Below are 22,081 nucleotides of genomic sequence, written 5' to 3' on the forward strand. Positions count from 1 at the left end.
ATATATATATATTTGTTTTTTCCCCATTTATTAATTAATTACTAAAATTTATTAATAAATGGGAAAAAACAAAGCTATAATTCCCATTTATTAATTAATTTGGTTTTTTTCCCCCATTCATTAATTAATTTCAAATAAATAAATAAAATATTAAACATAAAATAAATCAATTGCTTTTCACTGGCATGCACTTCATCCATGCAGGTGATAAACAGAGGAGCAGGACCTAGTTCAGGACACTTGTGTGATGTAAAAAGGCAAACACGGAGTGGAATCATTTCACGAGCTGCTTCTTTCCGGTCCGTTCACGAAAGGTCTCGCGAGAAGAGGATTTCCCGGTTACCCGGGGAAACGAGAGTTTGATTCAAAGTGAACCCCGGTGAAGTGTGTCCGGCGTCTTCTGTAAGATTTGACAATGAGGGTGAGTTCATGTATATTTTCGGGCTTGTATGCGTTTACTCCAGTGGGAGACTTTATAAACGGTTAATGAGATGAATAATCAGGGTACAGTGCGCGGTTTAGCGGATGAGCTTGGGGGAAATGATGGCAAAGTTTGCACCCAGGCAAGGCCCTAGCTAACCTGCTAACTAGCTGCATGCAGTACTGTTCAATATTAGGTGCCATGTTTACATTATTTCACAATCACACACTGGCTTGTTTTTCTACAGCCGCTTCACTCACACACTTTATTATTATTTATTTTGTAATGATCCGTTTGCGTCTGACTGAAGCTGAATTAGACTGAAGCTGAATTAGACTGAAGCTGAATTAGACTGAAGCTGAATTAGACTGAAGCTGAATTAGACTGAACCTAGTGCACCTTGTTCAAATGTGCACGCGCGCTTTCACCAGTTCACACGTCAGATTATACAGTAAACGTGTGTGAGTATCTGATGGGGTCAAACACGTGTGATTACTTTTATAGCGAGGTATCTGTGCCAAAAAGCAGCTGGGAACGTGTGAGCCTTTTCAGCGCAATGATTACACGTGGGATGAAGCGTTAAAATGACAAGTCAAAACTGGTGATAACGAGCTTCTAGTACATTTCCATCCTTTGATGTTTGGGAAATGACAAATCGAATTGTCTGCAAATTCTCGTTTTAAAAGTATAGTTTTGGGAAAATAGTGAAGACTTTTGAACACACAGACTGTACTAGTCTTGTTTTTATGCAATTACATGCTTTCTAGCTTGTACCTGTCCCACCTACTCCTGGTGAACACACTAGTTAATATGGTGATCCGTTTGTATTTTGCTCTGCCTCTTCCTGCACACTATTCCTTTTTCCAACTGTTAAGAAGAAATAGCTGCCGAAGACGAAGGAATCTGTGAGAGTTGGCAGTTATGTGACTGACACTTTTCACACGAGAAGTATAAACGAAAATGGGGCTTCTCATTTATACCTTCTACTGTGCAAGGATGTGCTTCCGTCTTTACAAATTTCTCCATCAGGGATGCAGAGATGTGCCAGATGCCCCCTGGAGATGATCCTACAGTTCCACATCACTATAGGCACTGCTTATGGTCACCCATGGCTCAAGCATTCATGACACAACCTCATGGCACATGTTTAGGATTTTATCCTTGTTAAAGACGGCAGATATGGATGAAGGTGTTAGCGTGGAAACCTTCAGAGATATTCTCAACAAAATCTGGTTTTATACTCCCTGCTGTTCTTCATGTTAAGCTCATTCATTGAGCTGCAGTTAGATTTGTTTATATTCGGCTGGGGGGCGTGGCATGGCGTATTTCAAACAGCTGACTTCCTGTTTTCAGAGGAAACATGTCAGCATTTGGAATCAACACCACTCTTTGTTTTGAATTATGATTAAGAATAAATTTATAAATGAATGAATAAACTAAATATATCTACAGTGCATAACCTTTTTTTCAGTTTTCATACAGGTATGTAAACAATTATGAAATCCCAGTAAAAATGTGCCTTTCTGTTTCTAGGTGTTTTAGGTGACTTTTTTCCAAGGAAAATAATTCTATAAGAAAATGCCTTCTCACCAAGGATTGCAGCCGGTCCTGAAGATGAAGGTGGACGAGCTCTTCCTGAATTGGTTGAGTGAGCCCAACATCCAAGAGATGCTAAAAGACTACCTTAGGAAGGTCAAGAATGGAGACGAGCTTGAGCTTGGAAAGGACAACATTAATTTGACTGAAAACAACAATGTTGATTCAAACTATAACATGGCCGAGCGGACTTCTGCATCTTTTAGTGCTCCCTGTAGCCCTCCTTCAGCCACCCTGCCATCTGGGAGTGGCATCGGTAGCAGAGCAGGACCAAGCAGCAGAGCACCGAGACGCTCCGTCAGCATTAAAAAGGTAAAAACCGCGTGCTTCTCTTTGACATGATCGTATAATATGATCAGAAAAATGTACTGAAAGACGGTTTATCATGTTCACTAATAAACATTAGGAATATAAATGAATAGTATGCACTGTAGTAGTTTATCTATGATCATCTGCCTTCAGATATTGACAGTGAACTTGAAAACCTTTGTGTTCTTCTGTTTTGCCACAAGAGGCTGCTGAAGAACTGGCTGCCTCTGGCTTCTGGCTTTAGGGTGTGAGGTAGGACAGGATATGTGGAATCTTTTGCATTGTGGAAAGAAATACTTTCCGTATGTTACCTTATACTTAGTCTAGCCCACTAAAATATTTTAAATCCACAGTTTACAGGATTGATGGATCTCCCACTGGGTCCTGATTAGTGATGATCGGCATGATTGCTGGGGTCTTAAGAGATAAATGCTATAATGCAGCATGTTTAGAAAACCCTCAGATGGGTATGCAGAATTTGTGTAATTGTGGGCTCGTACATTCACCTGGCTTCAACTAGATATTGGAAAAGTCCTTATTTGTACCGATAACCCTAGCAGGAAAAGAAAAAGACATTCCTGAATGTGAATGCCTGCGATGGTCGGTCAGTGAGTTGAACAGACAGCTGCAGCTATGAGTAGCACTGTAGCATGGTGACTTGCTAGAGGTCATGTAGAGCGCCTGCCTGCCTGCCTGCCCTTTAAACACTGCTATATTAGTGGACTTTAGGGGGAGGAAAGCCTTAATTTGAATAATAGTGTAATTAATTTTGAGCTTAAAATGATGCATGATTCTGCTTGTAAAGACATATAGTAGGGTTAGTTTTTGTAAATCTGTATTAGGTGTGTGACAAAATTGTAAATTCCTTTCACACAGCGGAGCTTAGCAGATCTTAAGTCAAGGCTCTTTTGGTGGTCGGTCATGACCAGTTGAGTCCTGCTCCCCCGAATGACAGGATTCCTGGTATGACAGGTACACCGCAGCCTCGGCACTCACAATAATATGCCAAGCAATTTTCGGCAGCAGCAGGTCAGGCCCGTGTCACTTGCTATGCAGACACCTGAGAACAAAGGTTTGGCCATATTGCAACTGGGCAGGGATGGGGAGAGAAAACCTCCAACCGCTTGCATCATTCTTAACATCAGAACTCTACAATTTTCTTCCAGATTATATGTATTTTTATGCTCCAGAGCTCCAGTGCAATAAATGTATTAAGTGAATAAAATCCTAAACCGGATTGTGCTACAGCGTGGATTTTGTCATTGCTTATGAAGATTTCAGAAAATGGGCATTGTTTAAAAAGAAGGCATCTGCTTGCAATAAGACCTGTGCCAATGCTATTTTCTCTGTTTCTTAATGCACGTCTTTGTTCGAAAGACAATACAAATTTTGACAGCTTTGATGTCCATGACCAGTTATTTTCTGCTACTTTAGTGATCCCAGGTGCTTTTCTGGCTATGCAACAACTGTTGTGCATTCCCTATTTTGTGCTGTGACATGGGCAGCATGTGCTCAAAGCTTGTCACGTCGTATTAAAGTTAGTCTGATCCCACATCGAGTAATGCTCTATTTCAGGAGGGGCCAAAGAAATTCCAGAATACAAATGCATTCTTCAAAGGATTAGTTGGAAATTCAGTTATTGTCATGGTGAGGCTGCTTGGAACAGCTGGTCCAACTTGACACAAGGTTCTGACAAAGATAGACTCATTTCCCTTGTGCAAGAAGGAATTCCTCCAAAATTGACCAGTGTGTCAGTTGGAGAGTTGCTCTCTGTGCAGTCTTAATGCACACTTTTATGTAAAGAATCAAACACAGCTGGGCATATATTATAGAAAACGACAGGGTGCTGTGATGCGGCCCACCTTGAAGCAGACTGCTGTTACCACCATAAAATTGTCATAGTCATTGTTGTTGGTTTTTAGCCAATCTCTCCAATCCAGTTTTAAATAAAACTGCCAGTCAGGTTATACTGATGTACAGAGTTTTTGTTTTGTCTTTTCTGTATTTTTTTTAATTGAGTGAAACCTACACAGCCTTTGCAAAATGAAGTTTTAGTTTATCTTTCAGTAGTTAAATAAAGGTAAATAAGTTTCTATTAATTTAGCCATACCACAGTAATCAAAAATTTCCAGCCACCTTAATATAAAAAGAATTCCCAAAGAAATCTAATGCAAGCCAATGCGTAGACTGACTGACAGCCTGTAGTAAGTGCAGTAACAAACTATTGCACAGATAAGCATAGTGACCCAATCAGTGAAGCACACCAGTGTTATCAGCATTCCTGGATTGCTGCTTGTCCAATCGTATAGTAGATCAGAACGTACTATTTTTTCCAATTAGAAAAACGAACATCCTTCATTAGTAAGTAAAGCACTGAAGTAGTCCTGTGTATCTCATTAGTCTGTTCAGTATTATGTTATTGGCTTTTTATTTAGATGAACAATTTTACTAATTGCTAACATACAATTAGTATTATTCATAATCACGCTTTTTAGCATTATAGGGCTTGAATAAAATGATTATGGATTGAAACTTTTTAAACTGGAATTAAAAAATATATATTTTTGAAAATGATGGGCTTTTAATTGATATGTGTTTCAGTGTCTCAAAGTTTGATATAAGAAACGCACATTCTTGCAAGGGAACATTATCATTTGAATGTCATTTTGAAAGCAAATAAAACAGAAAATGTGTGGGGGGGTGTTATTTAGCATTGTAATGACACTACAATGTGGACACTGCCTACAGCAAGATTCACTGATTTATTGATTATCTGATTGTACTTCATTTTAGTTCCAAACATTTTTCTGTATTCTATAACCGAAAATTGGTCAGTGAGCAAATTCTTGTACAACGTTCACCATACTGATACTTGTACATGTCTGATCATTGCCTTGCTGTTTTATTAGTAATGTGATATTCTTCTTGGACGATGGAGGAAATTCGAATGTTGCTATGTACCACTTACACTGCAGATGTGGTGTATGCACAGAAGTATTGGGCCAGTTGACTGGAGCACACAATTCTATAGGATATCTTTCAGTAGCATTCAAATTTTCCTTCACTTGAACTACGAGATCCAAACCTGTTCCAGCATGACGTTTCCCCTGTGCACAAATAGAGTTATAGTGGAAGATCTTGAGTGGCCTGCTATAGAGCGCTGACCTCAACCCTTATGAACACCTTTGGGAGCACTGCATCCAAGGCCTTCTTAACATACATAAAAAATCTCCACAGTCCAAAATCTAGTGAGACATCTTCCCAGCAGAGTGCTGGTTATTACAACAACAATTTGGGACTTGGTGTGTAATGGGATGTTTAAAAAGCACAAACATTATTTTGAAGTGTTGACAGACTTTTGTCAACTTGGTGTAAGTTAAAAGAGGCAAAATTCTGATGCTAAAAATGTTATCTGCATTAAATGAATACAAATATTGAAGAAGCAAAGAAACTTGTGAATTCCTGAAGAATACACTTTCAGCTCTAAACCCAGACACCTGCTACAGATTCCAGTGACCTCCGATAGACTGGAATAGTTCTGTTCACATGGGTCTAAAAGTGTTCTGTGAACAGGTTTCTCCAGGTGTATGTATTTGGATGTTTTTTTGGTGAACTCTGAGGAAACATGAACTTAATACAAGGTTCACTATTGATCTATTTGTGTCCAGTATCATTCTAGTGCTATTGCTGCACTTCCCTGATGTATATGTACTGTGTCATATTTTCTAGATACAAATCTTGGAAGACATTTAGGATTTAATTATTCTTAGCCACATGAAGACTAACTTGTTTTGTGACTGTCTGGATGCAGTAAAGTTACCACAAAAAATATATTTTTTCTATATAGGGTTCTTAAGATGAAGTAAACACAGAAGCAAAAAGTCACAGTTTGAGCTCAAAGTAGTATATTTCATTGACTGTGTTGAAATCAGAGGTCAAAGCAACCAATAGAATTCAAGATTATTGACAGAATTACAAGATAAAAAGAATGAACAATATCTGAAATGTGGAACAGCGATATCAGAACTCTGAATGACCCTTCATGAAGTGGTTTAATTTTTCATCCGATGCACTTTGTGGGCAATAATGTCCACTTAAACGCTGCCTTTGATACTCGAGAGTGGCATGAGATTGATGGCATGGTCTGGAGCGGACGTAGGCTGAAATAATTGACATCAACATGTCAAGTAATAGTTTGCCCGCTCATAAAATAGGTATACCATATGTATTTTGGACAGCAAAGATGTGTTTGATGGGAGTAAAGAAGGCCATCTGTGTCAAACTGTAAAACAACTTAAAAAAAAATGTTTATATATACAGTGAGGAAAATAAGTATTTGAACACCCTGCTATTTTGCAAGTTCTCCCACTTAGAAATCATGGAGGGGTCTGAAATTGTCATTGTAGGTGCATGTCCACTGTGAGAGACATAATCTAAAAAAAAAAAATCCAGAAATCACAATGTATGATTTTTTTACTATTTATTTGTATGATACAGCGGCAAATAAGTATTTGAACACCTAAGAAAGTCAATGTTAATATTTGGTACAGTAGCCTTTGTTTGCAATTACAGAGGTCAAACGTTTCCTGTAGTTTTCACCAGGTTTGCACACACTGCAGGAGGGATTTTGGCCCACCTCCACACAGATCTTCTCTAGATCAGTCAGGTTTCTGGCCTGTCACTGAGAAACACGGAGTTTGAGCTCCTCCAAAGATTCTCTATTGGGTTTAGGTCTGACACTGGCTAGGCCACGCCAGAACCTTGATATGCTTCTTACAGAGTCACTCCTTGGTTATCCTGGCTGTGTGCTTCGGGTCATTGTCCTGTTGGAAGACCCAGCCTCGACCCATCCTCAATGCTCTAACTGAGGGAAGGAGGTTGTTCCCAAAAATCTCGCAATACATGGCCCCGGTCATCCTCTCCTTAATACAGTGCAGTCGCCTGTCCCATGTGCAGAAAAACACCCCAAAGATGATGCTACCACCCCATGCTTCACAGTAGGGATGGTGTTCTTGGATGGTACTCATCATTCTTCTTCCTCCAAACACGTTTAGTGGAATTATGACCCAAAAGTTTTATTTTGGTCTCATCTGACCACATGACTTTCTTCCATGACTCCTCTGGATCATCCAAATGGTCATTGGCAAACTTAAGACATGCCTGGACATGTGCTGGTTTAAGCAGGGGAACCTTCCGTGCCATGCATGATTTCAAACCATGACGTCTTAGTGTATTACCAACAGTAACCTTGGAAACGGTGGTCCCAGCTCTTTTCAGGTCATTGACCAGCTCCTCCCGTGTACTTCTGGGCTGATTTCTCAGCTTCCTTAGGATCATTGAGACCCCACAAGGTGAGATCTTGCATGGAGCCCCAGTCCGAGGGAGATTGACATGTTTAGCTTCTTTCATTTTCTAATGATTGCTCCAACAGTGGACCTTTTTTCACCAAGCTGCTTGGCAATTTCCCCGTAGCCCTTTCCAGCCTTGTAAAGGTGTACAATTTTGTCTCTAGTGTCTTTGGACAGCTCTTTGGTCTTGGCCATGTTAGTAGTTGGATTCTGACTGATTGTATGGGGTGGACAGGTGTCTTTATGCAGCTAACGACCTCAAACAGGTGCATCTAATTTAGGATAATAAATGTAGTGGAGGTGGACATTTTAATGGCAGACTAACAGGTCTTCGAGGGTCAGAATTCTAGCTGATAGACAGGTGTTCAAATACTTATTTGCAGCTGTATCATACAAATAAATAGTTTAAAAATCATATATTGTGATTTCTGGATTTTTTATTTTTGCAGCTGTATCATACAAATAAATAGTTTAAAAATCATATATTGTGATTTCTGGATTTTTTATTTTTTATTCCTCCATGATTTCTAAGTGGGAGAACTTGCAAAACAGCAGGGTGTTCAAATACTTATTTTTCTCACTGTGTATGTATATATCAAAGACTAAGGTTCTGTTTCTAAAGCATTTAGATCAATTTGAGCTTATATTTTGAAATATGCCCATTTCCAAATGTGGTTCTCTCTTTTAATTTTTTGTTGACACTGAAAATCACTAATCGAATGGTTTAAAGAACAGACACAGCATTACATGCATTGAGGAGTTAGTAGTAGTTTATGCACTGAATATGTAAAGTGTTTACTTAAAGCACTGAATTGTATAGTTAATTAAGTAAATGTAGATATATCACTGGGTAATAGAACTCCATAAAGAAGGAGTACAGCCCTTGGGTGCATGTGCTATCTAATGTTGGTGTTTAAGATCTCCCCCATACTGTATGTTACAAATGTGCAAATAACACCTAGTTATCAAGTAGGCAGACAGTTTAATTAAGGTTCCAATTAAACATGTGAGCCAACTGCTGAATGCCTTTAGCCTGTTAGTCATTAAGCTGCTGTTAAATGAAGTAAAATTGCATTGTTATCAGGCCACAACACTATATTTAAATTCTGGAGGCCCACAGCACTGAGCAGCTCATGTTTTTCTCCACTTGGTTTAACTCATTAGCTGCAGTAATGGAGTAAGGTATTAAAACAATGCTGTGCTGCAGGGTTGAGACTGAAGTTGATCAATATACCTTGTGTGGTAATAGAGGTTTTGTTAAAAGCATCTTTAAATCCCTGAATATTTACCGATTTAAATAGTTATACTGGTATAATTATGGATTCCAAACAGCAATCACTGGGTAGAACCTAGCAGACAGCTTTTTTGGGCATCTCCTTTTAGTAAAGTCCAATACCAAGCGCATGTCACTCTTTTGTTTGGTGAAAAACATTAAACACATATTACAAAACAATTACATGCATTTCTGTTTGTCAGTCCTCCCAAAATTTTAGCAATGAGTTACTCTGCTTCCTTTACATCTACTGACATGATTTTATTGCACATTTTGCTCCATATTTTGTCTCTGGTCAGAAATAAAAATTAGACACGCACCTGAAATGCGATTGCTCACTATTCCAAACACAATTTGGCAGCCAAAATTGCTCATTCTGTACACTAGTGTACACCACAGCAGTAAATCTTTTCTCTCACTCTGCACTTAGTGATGAGTAAAACTTCAGACTTAGAGTAAAGAAGCCTGTGCATGGAAACAGTGGAATGGAATAACTGGTCAACTATAGTTTCTTTGTGTGTGTAAATAAGGAGTTGAGATTCAGGTTTAGGCTTGAAAATGAAACTGTGGCAAGTTCGGCTGAGTGTTAGCACATTTTTTTATTTAATTTTTTTTTCCCCTCAGTGTATCTTTGAGCAGTCGTGTCCCTCCAATTGGACACAAGGCTTTGTTTGGAAAATGACACTATTGCAATGGACAGCTGCCTCTGCTGCCAGCCCCTTGGCCTGTTCTGTTAGTGCCAGCTTACTTAAACAGAGGAGAGTTGTTTTTGCATGCCATGCACAGCTAGCAGATGGAAAAGTGTTACAACAGAACATTCAGAACAAGCAAAGCACGGGAAAACAGTTTCACTGGCTAGTTTATTTTTGCCTTATTTTTCCATTCTGATGTAGATGGCTGATGGATTTGGATTACAAAAAGTCAGATAACATATACAGTATCATGTTGCGTTTATCAAATGTATGCAGTGCCCTTCCCTTGGAGGCAACAGGAACTGGAATCCTGCTGAATCGAGTGGAAGAATGTGCACTCTGCAATCTGGCATCTAAAAATAATGATCATTTAAGCCAGCCAGGGCTTTATTTTAGTCTTGGTTTAGCAAGAGCCACAACATTAAGCCTTGTGTTCATTATAAGACAGTTTTAAAGCTGCTTTTACTGCAGCCCATAACCATTTATTAGATGATTTCAAAACTGAGCATACAGCCGTTAGTCTGTTGTAATGGTTTTTGTAATGATTTTTAGAAACTACTACTTAAGTCCTTATTTCTTAGAGTTTTTAAAATACTTTTGTGTTTGTCTAGCCCTAGACTGCTTTAGCCCTTCATCCATTATAACACCTGACTAAAAAATGTCCTCTATGATAAGGTATGGAATTAGTGTAAGCTGTAGCCTTCGAGAGCAATGCCTATACGAGCTAGCATGTACATAATTATCTCTGTGAGACATTTAAATCCTCTGGCCACCCTCTTCGAAATACTTAACGGGAAGTCCTCCAAATTGTTTTGTACAATTTTCTGATCACTTTGAAATTAAATGGAAGGATCTTGTATATTTTTTTGTTGAGGTTAAAATTCTGTAATTTTTAATTGAATGGCCTGATTTACTTGTCAATCTTGTTAATAAAACAGCCATTGATGCTGACATTTATATACAGTAATTTCTTGTTTATCTTGGTTAAGTTCCATAAACGAAAAACCGCAATAAACGGACGCCACCGCAAAAATGAAATTTGATGTATAGAGTACTGTTTTTTGATATTTTACTTTATTTTATAAAGAATAATATTTTTATGAATACATTTCATTATATCAACATAAAAACAATTCCCTATAAGTTTTTTGGTGCTATCCAGCGAGAGACCGGGAAAATCAGCCAAACAAATGAGCGATGTGGCAATTCTGCGATAAACCAAAGGCGTGAGATTAGAACCGCGGTAGAGCGGGGGATTAATGTATTGTTCTTTTAATGTCATAAATCTCTCTCAGCCTTGGTTTCAAAAAATTATTTATTGGTCTTGTTGCCAGTAGATAGTTGTATTGGTTTGTGTTTGTTCAGTAGAGGAAGCAGTGTAACAAATAAACTAGTAGCTGCGAGTTATCATGTTGTAGTCCAAAAGTGTGTCCTGTTTTTCTGATACAGGTTTGTCTTCTTGCTTAACCTTCTATGATAGCTATGGAATGCACAATGTAAAGGGCAGATCCACCCCTTCCTTACTATCTCCCTACTCTCTCTCTTTCTCTTTCACTCACACTCACTCACGCTCTCTCTCATCACCCTGTTGTCTGAGCTGTGGCTTTGCAGGACAGAGCTGTGGCTTTGCAGGACAAAGCTGTGCAACCTCAGAGCGCCGTCCTGGATGTATGGGACAGCCGGCAGTGTCGGGAGCAGGGCTGAGAGAAGCAGCTGCTGCTGGTCATTAAGTGAGATTGTGTTCTGTTGAAGGAGGACAGCGAGGTCTTCAGTGGTAAGACAGTCAGTTAGGAAGACCATCAGGGGCCGTGCTGTGTTGGCTGGTGGCAGCATGAGGATGAAGGAGCTATCCCTTCGCCAGGACCCTGACCTGAGGAAGGAGCTGGCACTGCTGGCCCGAGGCTGTGATTTTGTCTTGCCTTCACGTTTCAAGAAAAGACTGAGAGCTTTCCAGCAAGGACAGGCAGGTCATCTTAAGTCTCTGTTAAGTGTTGTCCAAAAAGCTGAGCTTTAAATCTGTGCACGTGTTATGACTATGTAATTTTTGTTGAAAATAACCCTCTGTTAAGCTCCTGATGGATGCAAGCATGTCAATGTGATTCTTTTGCATATTGCTGAGTATGTAGGAGATTAATTGAGTTAAAGTTTCTGATGGGAACACTGAGCAGGAGACTCTGCTCTGTTTGGTCTAGTAGATGGCCTTTCCCTTTTATAGACATGGCTGAGACTGGGGTAGAAGGAATGATAAAAACCATTCATCTCTCCTGCTGTTGCACTGAACCTTTTCCTGGCACATCAGAGCAAATGGTTCCCAATGGTGGAATGTCATCTAAGGGTTCATTAGGTTTAAGTGTGCGCAGCATTGTTGGTGATGGAAACGCTTGCAGCAGGTTGTTTACTGGTGGTAGAGTAGAGGTTCCTAAAAGCCTAAATACAGATGCAAGTATGATGTGTTCTTACCATGAAGGAGGAAGTCAGCAGGAGTAAACACCATGGACACTGCTTATTACATGACACTCAAACAGTGCACTAGACTCTTGACTCCTAAATAGGTATAGAGGGTCCAAGTTTAACATTGTGTTTGGCCGATGTGTCTGGGTGGTAGGTAGTTATTATTAGGCTGAAATTTGTGGAATGTTGTTCGTGTTTGGCTCGAGAGCATTCTCACTGTTCTATTTTAGGCTTATAATAACATTTGTTACCCATCTCTTATTCACAAGTAAACACACTGTCAAACAGGAAATGACTTTTTTTCCTAAACATTTATTATGTATGTTTACGTTTACATTTTTTTCTCCCCGGTTGATTGTGATAACGGGTCATCTTGATTTTTTTAGAAGGGGACACTCACAAAGAATTGTTGGTACCTGCTGATACCAAGCTATTAAAAACATAGTGGAAACTCTAGATGCTCACCCGTGCCTTTTCACAGAAGGCCTGTAAAGACGTAGTGCGCTATGTTTGGCTTATGGTCAGAACGGTCACTTGTTTGTGGCCTTTGAGCTCTCAGCAAGTATATTGGTCCGATTCCACTACCTCTTTGGACATACATTTCAGTTTGACAACATTGTGATGATCGAAATGATACACTACGCGAGATGTGCACTAGATTACACACTGTTATAGGCTGGATTTGTTCAAGCCTGTGGGTGTTTAAGTTTTTAAATGTGCAAGTCTGGGTTTGGAAATCTTCAGCCTGTTCTAGGAAGGCATCTATTACATATATACACATATCCCTTGTGCTTAATATATTGTACATAAGAGCCTTTATAACAGTTTCAAATTTGGGCTGTTGAGATTTTAGTGAAGGAGTTATGAATAGAATTTTGGCTCATATTTGCAATTCACTTCTGCACAGTGTATGGCTTTACCCAATACACAGTATTTTGGTAACTTTGCATCACTCTATGAATATTTTACATGAGTGTCACAGCAAGAATTATTGCTCTAGTGCAGAACTAATACTGGCATTACTGTTTATAAAGTACTTCTGGCTGAATAATTCAGCTATGTTTGCTGGGAAATTACTGCTATGTTGCAGATTTGTAGTTTTTGCAGTTATTTCAGTATTTTTTGGAGTTTATAGTCTAAAAGGATATTGCGCTCTATTTTCCGATCTTTTTTTTTTTTTTTTTGCCCAATTATGAATTGAATATGAAAGTTATGATTAACTTCAAATTGATTTTCTAGTAAAATGTTTTTAGGGCACCAACAGTGTGTTGGAATGACTTTGCTAAAATAACATTCTGCATATGTTGTTTCTCCATCATTGAACATTTTAAAGGCTCTGGCATGGAGGAGATCTATAATGATCTCAGATGTTGAGCTAATTTATGAGTTGCACAGGAGCACCTGGTTCCACAACTCCAACTGACTGTACGAGACCGTAGAAAGGACATTACTCATAGTCACACACTCCGGTGCTCCAGATATTTCTCACTCTCTGGTGATTGTAATGTTTTTATGATTTATAATCACACACTTGGTCCCACCCAAATGAGGATGGGTTCCCTTTTGAGTCTGGCTCCTGTCAAGGTTTCTTCCTCATACCATCTAAAGGAGTTTTTCCTTGCCTCAGTCACCCCAGTTTTGCTCATCAGCTAGAAATACACATGCATTTGTTTTATAAAAGTGAAAACAATAGAAGACAATGTAGATTGTAAAAGGCTTCATAGAAATAAACTTGAATTGAACTGAATTGACTTTTAAACGAATCACTAATTGAATTTTTTTTTTCTTCATTTGTCACTTAACCTGTCCTAATTTAATGACAGAAGAGTTCATGAAGCTGTAATGTGCTGAGCAGCATGGCGGTCGCTACAGTGGGACTGGGTGTGAACTCAGCAAGCCTCGTGGCTCACTGTTTATTTCTGTCTGTTTTGGCAGGCTCAGCTTAAGAAAGAGGAGGCCGTTTCACCAGCATTAAGCGAAACCATTCCGAAGTTCTATTTCCCTCGAGGGCAGCCCAAAGCCAATATCAACATTGACAATCTCATTTCCAAGATAGAGAAAATATTTTCTCAGTTTCCCAGTGAAAGAGTAACTATTGAGGATATGGGGAAGGTTGCCAAGGTAAGTGTGATTTGTAATGTGCAGCCTCCAGCCACCCAGCAATTTGTTTGTTTGTGTAATTAACAGACGTCTACAAATCTTTTAGGCTTGAATATTCTTCTGTTCTGTAATCAATATTCTCACCATTTTGAGTAGTAGGTGTAACGCACATCCTGAGGTTTGCTTAATATTGCAATTGCATGTCATTTACTTAAAATGGCCAACAGTCAATTGAAAGGTCATTTACAAACATCATTATTGCTCATTTTGCTTTGTTTGTTTATATTAAAGCTTGCGTTTAAACTCCCAAAGCAGAATCAATGCTGTTGGCAGGCAAATTATGGCAAGGCCTCAAAGGAAGCTTTCAGAGGAGTGTTTAAAAGACAGCGGTTAACTTTAACATTTTATTATGCTAAGTATTTTCTGTTGAAAGAATATTTAAATGCGAATTAAATCCATTTTTCCTCAGGCCTGTGAATGCCCACTCTATTGGAAGGCTCCATTGTTCTTCGCTGCTGGGGGAGACAGGAGGGGATATGTGTCTGTTCACAAATTTGTGGCGATGTGGAGAAAGTAAGACAAAGGAACTTTTTATTGAACTCTCTCACACTAACATGAGCAGCACTTGTAGTTAACTATGACTTGCACGTTAATGCGAAGTACCAGAGACTTGTTCAGGATTGTTTCGAATGTGCCATGTAGACTGTGTGTTCATTTAGGATTCCTTCGATAGCTCAGCACTGATGGAAATATTTATGCACATCAGTATTCCTGCCTTGCTGTAGGTCAGAAACAACCAAGCATGAATACTGCAGCTTTGTTTTCAGAACACACATGTCTGGGGTCACGCTTTTGAAGTGAAACCCAAAGTCCATGTTCTTTAAGAAGCAAAAATGTCTTAAAACATCTGTTTCCTGTTCAGAGTGCTACAGACCTGTCATGATGATGCCTCCAAATTTCTACACCTTCTGGCCAAGCCTGGCTGCTCTTATTTGGAGCAAGAGGACTTTATTCCATTTCTTCAGGTAGGCAGTATTAGCTTGGAGACAAGTATATAAAGCATCCTGCACATGTTAAAAAAAGAAAATCTATTACGCCCTATTGATTATCTGAAAGGGGTCCATTATGCAGCAGGTCCTGAGTTGGTTTAGGTATAAAGAGCCGAGTGTTAGACTGAGGAGTTTATTCGTGTACAGAGGGTCGTTAATAACTCTTGACATTCAGCCAAATAATACATTTAGCAAATGTAGTTTTGTTTATATCCAGGATTAAGGTGATTATTGCAGCCGGGATTGGAGTCACATTGAAATGCAGAAGGTCTCTGCATCCTCTCTCTCGAGGGCAGAGTGGTAACAAGCATTACTTGCCATGCTGGCTATTTCTCTAGCCGTATACCGTTAGCCCATGATGGACGCCTCACTGATATTTAGGATGGCAGGAGCAGCCACTGGGGGTCAGCAGCCCTTCTCCTACGGAGGAAATGCACTTTGGCATTCACGCTTTAATTTGTGTTGTGTGGCTTCAGCAATTGCTTTGACTGTTTTGATGAATGAAAAAAGTATTGCGGTGGAGTACATTTGACTGTACGTGCCCGCACCCAAAAAGCGGTGATTTATGTGTTTTCATATGATTTCATTTTAAATGGAATCCCCACACACACATACACACACACACACACACACACACACACACACACACACACCTCTAAATAAGACATTTAAATTTGGTTTTACCCTTGTAGAAAACTGTACTAGATCAAAACCTTTTAAAATGTCTGCATGTCATTGGTCACCATTAGCAACACTCAGTTTGCTTAAATATTTTCCACTCATATGACTGCCATTTGTACTGGTGGCTTTGAAGTGAGGATGAACTTTGTGATGATGATGTACTGAATCTGAGAAGTGTTGTGAAACCCTGATCTCTTTTATTTAAGGATGTGGTGGATTCACTTGCAGGCCTTGCTTTTTTGAAGGAGGCTTCAGACTTTCACTCACGCTACATTACCACAGTAAGGGCAAACAAACAAACTTATTTGTTGTTTGAATTTAAGGACCTTTAAGTACCAATTCATTGTGCATTTTTTTATAAACATTTTCATTGAGCCAAACCAATTTCCTTACCAACAGGTAATTCAGAGGATATTTTATAGCGTCAACCGATCATGGACGGGAAAAATAACATGTTCAGAGCTGCGGAGAAGCAGTTTTCTTCAGGTTGGGATGCTTTTGTAGTGTAATCGTTTTTCTGTTGTTTTTTTTACTGGTGTATTAAACCTTTTACAAGCCACACTGTTTTTGTATAGAATGTGGCACTACTGGAAGAGGAGGAAGATGTTAATCAGCTGACTGAGTACTTTTCCTATGAGCATTTCTATGTCATCTACTGTAAATTCTGGGAGCTGGACACTGACCACGATCTGTATATAGACCAGAGGGACATGGCACGGCACAACGATCAAGGTAGCAAACCAGTCTATTAAAAAAGTTATTGGCGTTTCATAACTCCCATCATGTTGTTTCCCATCAAGTCTGATGTCTCTTCCATCCCTCACCACATCACATATGCCTGCATTTAGCGAAGAGGATTGAGATGAATAGGACATTAATTTTGCTACACTGTGAATTCCCTTCACTATGATGTCATGTCCCCTTTTTAAACCATGTATTCTTTACTATTAAAAGAGTGAAAACCTAAACATGTGGCACTTTTCTAATGGCAAAAATGTTTCATATATTTATATATGTAATGTGTGTGTTTTTATTCTTATTTAATTTCCCTGTTTTTCATCCTAGCCATCTCCCACAGAATGATTGAAAGAATATTCTCAGGAACTGTAACTAGGTACAGCCATCTGTCTTTGATTATTAATATTGGATTTTATTAATTTAAAAATAATGTAATGCGCATAACGTAATCTTTCGTGATTTTACTTTTAAATAAAAAGTCAAATTGAAGCCATATGATAATAGTGGTGTCTTGTGTGGTTGTTCTTTCTTGTTTATTTGTGATGAACAGAGACAGGAAGGTTCATAAAGAAGGCCGGTTGAGTTATGCTGACTTTGTGTGGTTTCTAATCTCTGAGGAAGACAAAAAGTCTGAAACCAGGTACGTCTTTTATTTTGATGCTTCGAAGATACTGCAGATTTAAATTGATTTGTTTAATTTTCACTGTCTTGTTAAATAAATGCTGATATTATTACATCTAAATTAAACAAAACAATAATAAATAGCTGTGTTTATTTGTGCTTTGTTTGTTATTCAGGACTGAAACATACGAATAATTGCTGTGACTTTTGACCCTGTAGCATAGAGTACTGGTTCCGGTGTATGGACCTGGATGGTGATGGAATTCTGTCCATGTACGAATTGCAGTACTTCTATCAGGAGCAGTGTCAGAAACTGGAGACCATGGCCATTGAACCACTACCATTTGAAGACTGCCTCTGCCAAATGCTTGATCTGGTCAGGCCTGAGACAACGGGTACGTTGGATATATATAATAAAAAAAAAACTAGCTTGCATTTTTACACAGCTATTTGTCTATTCTAAAAAAAATATATATATTTATTTGGGATCAGTGCCTAAATAACAAACTACATATACTGTATTTTCCGGACTATAAGCCGCTACTTTTTTCCCACGCTTTGAACCCCGTGGCTTAAACAATGAAGCGGCTAATTTATGGATTTTTCCTGGGTTTTTCCCGGCTTCACAAACTTCAAGCCAAAAAACTGGGCGACATAACGTTAGACCAATGAAATTGAATGTATATTAAATCAGATGCGCTCCCACTGAATCGGGCCGCACCACATCATAAATATGGATGAGGTTCCTCTGACGTTTGACCTGCCGCTCACTCGGACTGTCAACAGGAAATGTGAATCGTTCGTCACGCTGAAAACAACCAGGCATTAAAAAAAAAGGCATTTCACCTGTGTTCTGAGCTGCACGGCATCGGGAGAAAAGCGTCACAGATGGTGATTTTTAAACGCACGACGATGCCAAAAGATAAACTCCCGAGAGAAATTATTGTAAATGAAAGGAGGAAGACAGTGAACAATGACTTTCTTGGTAGGCTACTGTTTCAATACAAGCCGTGTAAAAGACACTGTCTTTCATTAAAGCCTGTGTAAAGTTCATTAGTTTCAGTGACACCTGCGGCTTATAGACAGGTGTGGCGTGTTTGTTTAAAATAAAAATCTTTGTAATTTTTGACATCGTGTAGATAACTTCATCCCAGTGATTGTTAAAGTTATAAGACGCACCCACTGAATTTGACATTCAAAATTAACACACATTTTTTACTAACAAGAGCAAATCCCCAAAATGCCAATCCTGATGTCCATTAAGCATGTTTTCGATGGACTGTAATACTTATAGCTCCTTGAGAAACGTTTTACTCTGTTGACACTTTTGAAAAGGTTTTTAAGCAAATAAACCCAAATGTAGTATTAACGTTTTAAGAGAAAAATGTACTTAAACATCTTATTTAAAATTTTCTAACTGTCTACACTATAGCTATATATACTATACCATGAACACAACCATAGAAGTTGACATGCCGCTAAGTAAGAAAAGAAAATGATGAAGCCGAAGTTTAACCTGAAATCAAAAATGACTTTTGCTATTGCTGCAATCAACACAGGTTGTAGTAAATGCACTGCATATTGCAGATTGTTGAGTAGCATGTGGGGAAAAAATCTATTTAATATTGAGATTTGATTACATTCTGTTTAGGAAAAATCACACTCCGTGACTTGAAGAGATGCAAACTAGCTCATATATTCTTTGACACTTTCTTCAATATCGAGAAGTATCTGGATCATGAGCAGAGGGATCCATTCATGGTGGCAAAGGTAATGACCGATGTGCGTATATTCCTTATGTCTGGCAAACCATTATAATTATTTGCGCAGTAACTATTACAAACATTCTTTCCAGGATGCTGAGAGCTTGGGACAGGAGATTTCAGACTGGGAAAGATATGCTGCAGAGGAGTATGATATTTTGGTGGCCGAGGAAGCTGCCAACGAGCAGTACAATGATGGGTAAAGCATCACAATTTCATCATCTATTTCATATCGCTACCTTGTCACATCTCAGCTCATGCATCCTTAATATCACAGCACTTTAGAACATGTCCCCAGATTCCAGCCTGGGTAGGATTTCTTGGTTCTGCGTAAAGCAAACTACTTAATCTGCGCAGAGGGACTGCTTTAATTTACAGACTTGTATTACTTTTACACCAAAGGATGCGTAAACCACTGTATGCAGGATGACTGGATTTATTAAGAAGACATTTTGGCATTTCTCATGGCAGTACTAACTATATTAATGAGATATAAGTATTAACTCTTGCCCTGTGCATTCTACACTTAAATTAAAATTAATCACTTGGTTAAAAAAGGGCAAACGATTATAATGGAATTGCTTTTTAAATACGTCTCTTCACATTAGATTGGACTGGATGGTTTGAGGGTCGAGGTCTATTTTGATGTGCTGTGTGTTATGTGCTGGTTTTAGGAGCACCACTGATTTCTGAAGGCAGCTTCTGTGTTGAGGTCTATAGGTAAGATAGTTTAAATGCAGGATGTTGGTCCTTGTTCACTTGGGGCCACTTACACAAGTCCCAGGGAACCCAAACCCTCAATTTAATTACATTTTTAACTGCCTTGGAATTTTCTCATCCAATTTGGCAGAATATTTCACTTTCTGATTAAAAGAAAGTGTGTGTGGGTCTAACGTGGGGTAAAGCCTGAATAGACATTAGCTTTTCCTACACCATGGCAAAATATTTGGCTTAATGTCTGAGCTACCAAGCAAGCAAACTCTAAACAGGACATTAGAGCTTCTCGGTGCATTCATATGTGTAAGTACATTCATGTTGGGTAGAATTGAAATTGTTTTATTTGCTTCATGTTCCCTGGGACTTTCCATCTGTCCTCTCTCTTCACCCTGGTGCTCATCGTGTTCCCAGTCCTCCAGTGATCTTGTCTTCACATACTGGCCTATATAGTTTCAGCGTAACCCTATTGTTTATTCAGCCACAATTAAAAGTGCAAAGACCGTGTGAAAGTGTATTCTCTGGACTGGTAATATGCAGTGGAGTGAAAGCTGCACTAGTCATGTTCAGGATTAACGAGAGTGTAATCGGTTGCTGTTTCCTTTTCCAGCTATGAGAACCCCCTGATGCCCATCGACTGCCTCTCCAGTGAGTTTGACCTGTACAGTGAGAAGAGGCACTTGTTTGAGTTTACTAACCCTCACTGTGACCTGGACTTGGACGAGTACAAATATGCAGATGATTTTTGAATGGCAGCCACTCGCAGCACTATAAACATCAAAACTATCCACAGACACAATTTCCAGCAGAGCACAGCAAAACAGGTCACGCACAACCAACGCCATCCCCGTAGCCATTCCCTATACAACACATCAACACAGTCACACGCATGAGCTTACAAGTACATGTCTGTGTTCTGATCGGCCAAAGAGTGTGTCCCGGGTACTAGTTAAGATGCAATTCAGCAGTATCCTGGTGAAACACATGAAGAGGAGGAAGGCTTGTGTTTGCCCAGCACACCAGCAGTATAGAATCAGCTGTACAAAGCCTGACAGCTCCTACTGAGCTCTGCGCCTGATCAGCACTGGATAAACGCTAGGCCTGTCAGGCTCGTCTATCTGCACAGGAGCCACACGGCAGGTTATTGAAGAACACTTGAAATGCTCAATGTGCTCCAAGTGTAGAAAATTTAGCACACAATTGGCAAATGTTACATTCCACAAATTAACCAGAGTGACTTCAGACTTGAGCTTGTTTTCATAGATAGTGTATTTCTAATAGCACTGTGTGTAGGTGTGTGAAATGCCTCGCACTCAGAGCTCCTTCAGGGGGAAAAAAAACTGTTTTTACCAAATCTGTGCCTGCTGTCAGCCTCTACTTCTACTCTACTGCTGTTTCACAGATGTGAACATTGCTTTAAATTATAGAATTATTTATAAATAATTGTACATATTTATTTGGTGTTTGCTGTGTTTTGTTCAAAGTGTTAAGATTTTTCTGAATTTTAAATTTCATTTGTTCTTTTTCTATAAAAGTATCTTGAACAATGTACTTTAAGAATGGAAAAAGTCTTTTTTTTTATGAGTTTAATAAATTACAATAAATTCATTCATCCTGACTACGATGAGTGCCATGCATCTCTGTGTGTGTGTGTGTGCGCGTGCAAAACACTATACTCAGGAAGAAAATTTATTTTACATACATGTTCAAAAGAAAGGTCACATTACTATAGATGATTCAGGTCATAGTAGTTAGCTGCATTTTTATCTTCGTCTTATTAAAAAGAAAATATCCATAATAACATAGTACATGATAGTTTTTAAAATACTTATGTATATAGAGTAGTGATTTAATATTTAAAACCAGCTATAAGACCAAAAAATAGATTGAAAAAAAGATTGAGTTGAATCGACTATTCTCTGTAGTTAATGGCCTACTGTACAGATTTGGATAAGAAAAAAAAACATGGCCATTATAAGACACGTATTTTTTAAAACTTATTTAACCTCAGTGTGATCTGATATAAACATTCTTAATTTAATTTTTTTATTGCAAGGAGCCCATAGCCATAGCCACCGGAAACTAATTTAAAAATCATTTACATTTGTTTTACTCAAATTAAGCACCAAAATCCGCCATGATGAACACATCTGGCAATTAAAAGCGTCCGTGTGGAAACATAGCAAAAGTTCCTTTTGGTGTCCTGATGATTTACATAATTAAAAAAAAATATTTTGTTTTCATGCTCTATGTTGAGTTTGGTTTCACGAATAATAAACACATTTGCATAAAGCATCTATTTTTGTCCGTGCCTGTGTTGATTAG

The 22,081-nt window shown here is 38.7% G+C and overlaps 1 protein-coding gene across 3 annotated transcripts; it reads left to right on the forward strand.

Annotated features, from left to right (window-relative positions):
* Positions 1-268: 268 nt before the first annotated feature.
* On the forward strand, positions 269-21,374 carry ppp2r3b (protein phosphatase 2, regulatory subunit B'', beta). Of its 3 annotated transcripts, XM_046844680.1 has the most exons (15): positions 269-421; positions 1,955-2,329; positions 14,026-14,211; positions 14,660-14,763; positions 15,113-15,215; positions 16,127-16,201; positions 16,320-16,406; positions 16,496-16,652; positions 16,986-17,034; positions 17,209-17,298; positions 17,499-17,674; positions 18,931-19,049; positions 19,135-19,241; positions 19,717-19,762; positions 20,367-20,503. In XM_046844680.1, the coding sequence occupies exons 2-14, from the start codon at positions 2,000-2,002 to the stop codon at positions 19,733-19,735; spliced, it is 1,602 nt and encodes a 533-aa protein (XP_046700636.1). In that variant the 5' UTR covers positions 269-421; positions 1,955-1,999; the 3' UTR covers positions 19,736-19,762; positions 20,367-20,503. The 3 variants fall into 3 exon arrangements, with proteins under 3 accessions (XP_046700636.1, XP_046700635.1, XP_046700637.1); XM_046844679.1 differs by lacking the exon at positions 19,717-19,762 and having other exon boundaries at positions 270-421; positions 20,367-21,374; XM_046844681.1 differs by lacking the exons at positions 269-421; positions 1,955-2,329; positions 19,717-19,762 and adding an exon at positions 11,182-11,602 and having other exon boundaries at positions 20,367-21,374.
* Positions 21,375-22,081: the final 707 nt, after the last annotated feature.

The sequence above is a fragment of the Silurus meridionalis genome, chromosome 3 (assembly GCF_014805685.1).
Source record: "Silurus meridionalis isolate SWU-2019-XX chromosome 3, ASM1480568v1, whole genome shotgun sequence".
Classification (NCBI taxonomy): Eukaryota; Metazoa; Chordata; class Actinopteri; order Siluriformes; family Siluridae; genus Silurus; species Silurus meridionalis.

What these genes read in the sequence shown, in the direction of transcription:
- ppp2r3b (XM_046844679.1), top strand. Translation starts at nt 2,000, where the DNA reads ATGCCTTCTCACCAAGGATTGCAGCCGGTCCTGAAGATGAAGGTGGAC. An exon ending in GCTCCGTCAGCATTAAAAAG is followed by an intron (nt 2,330 to 14,025) that starts GTAAAAACCGCG and finishes CTGTTTTGGCAG; the next exon opens with GCTCAGCTTAAGAAAGAGGA. An exon ending in ACTCACGCTACATTACCACA is followed by an intron (nt 16,202 to 16,319) that starts GTAAGGGCAAAC and finishes CCTTACCAACAG; the next exon opens with GTAATTCAGAGGATATTTTA.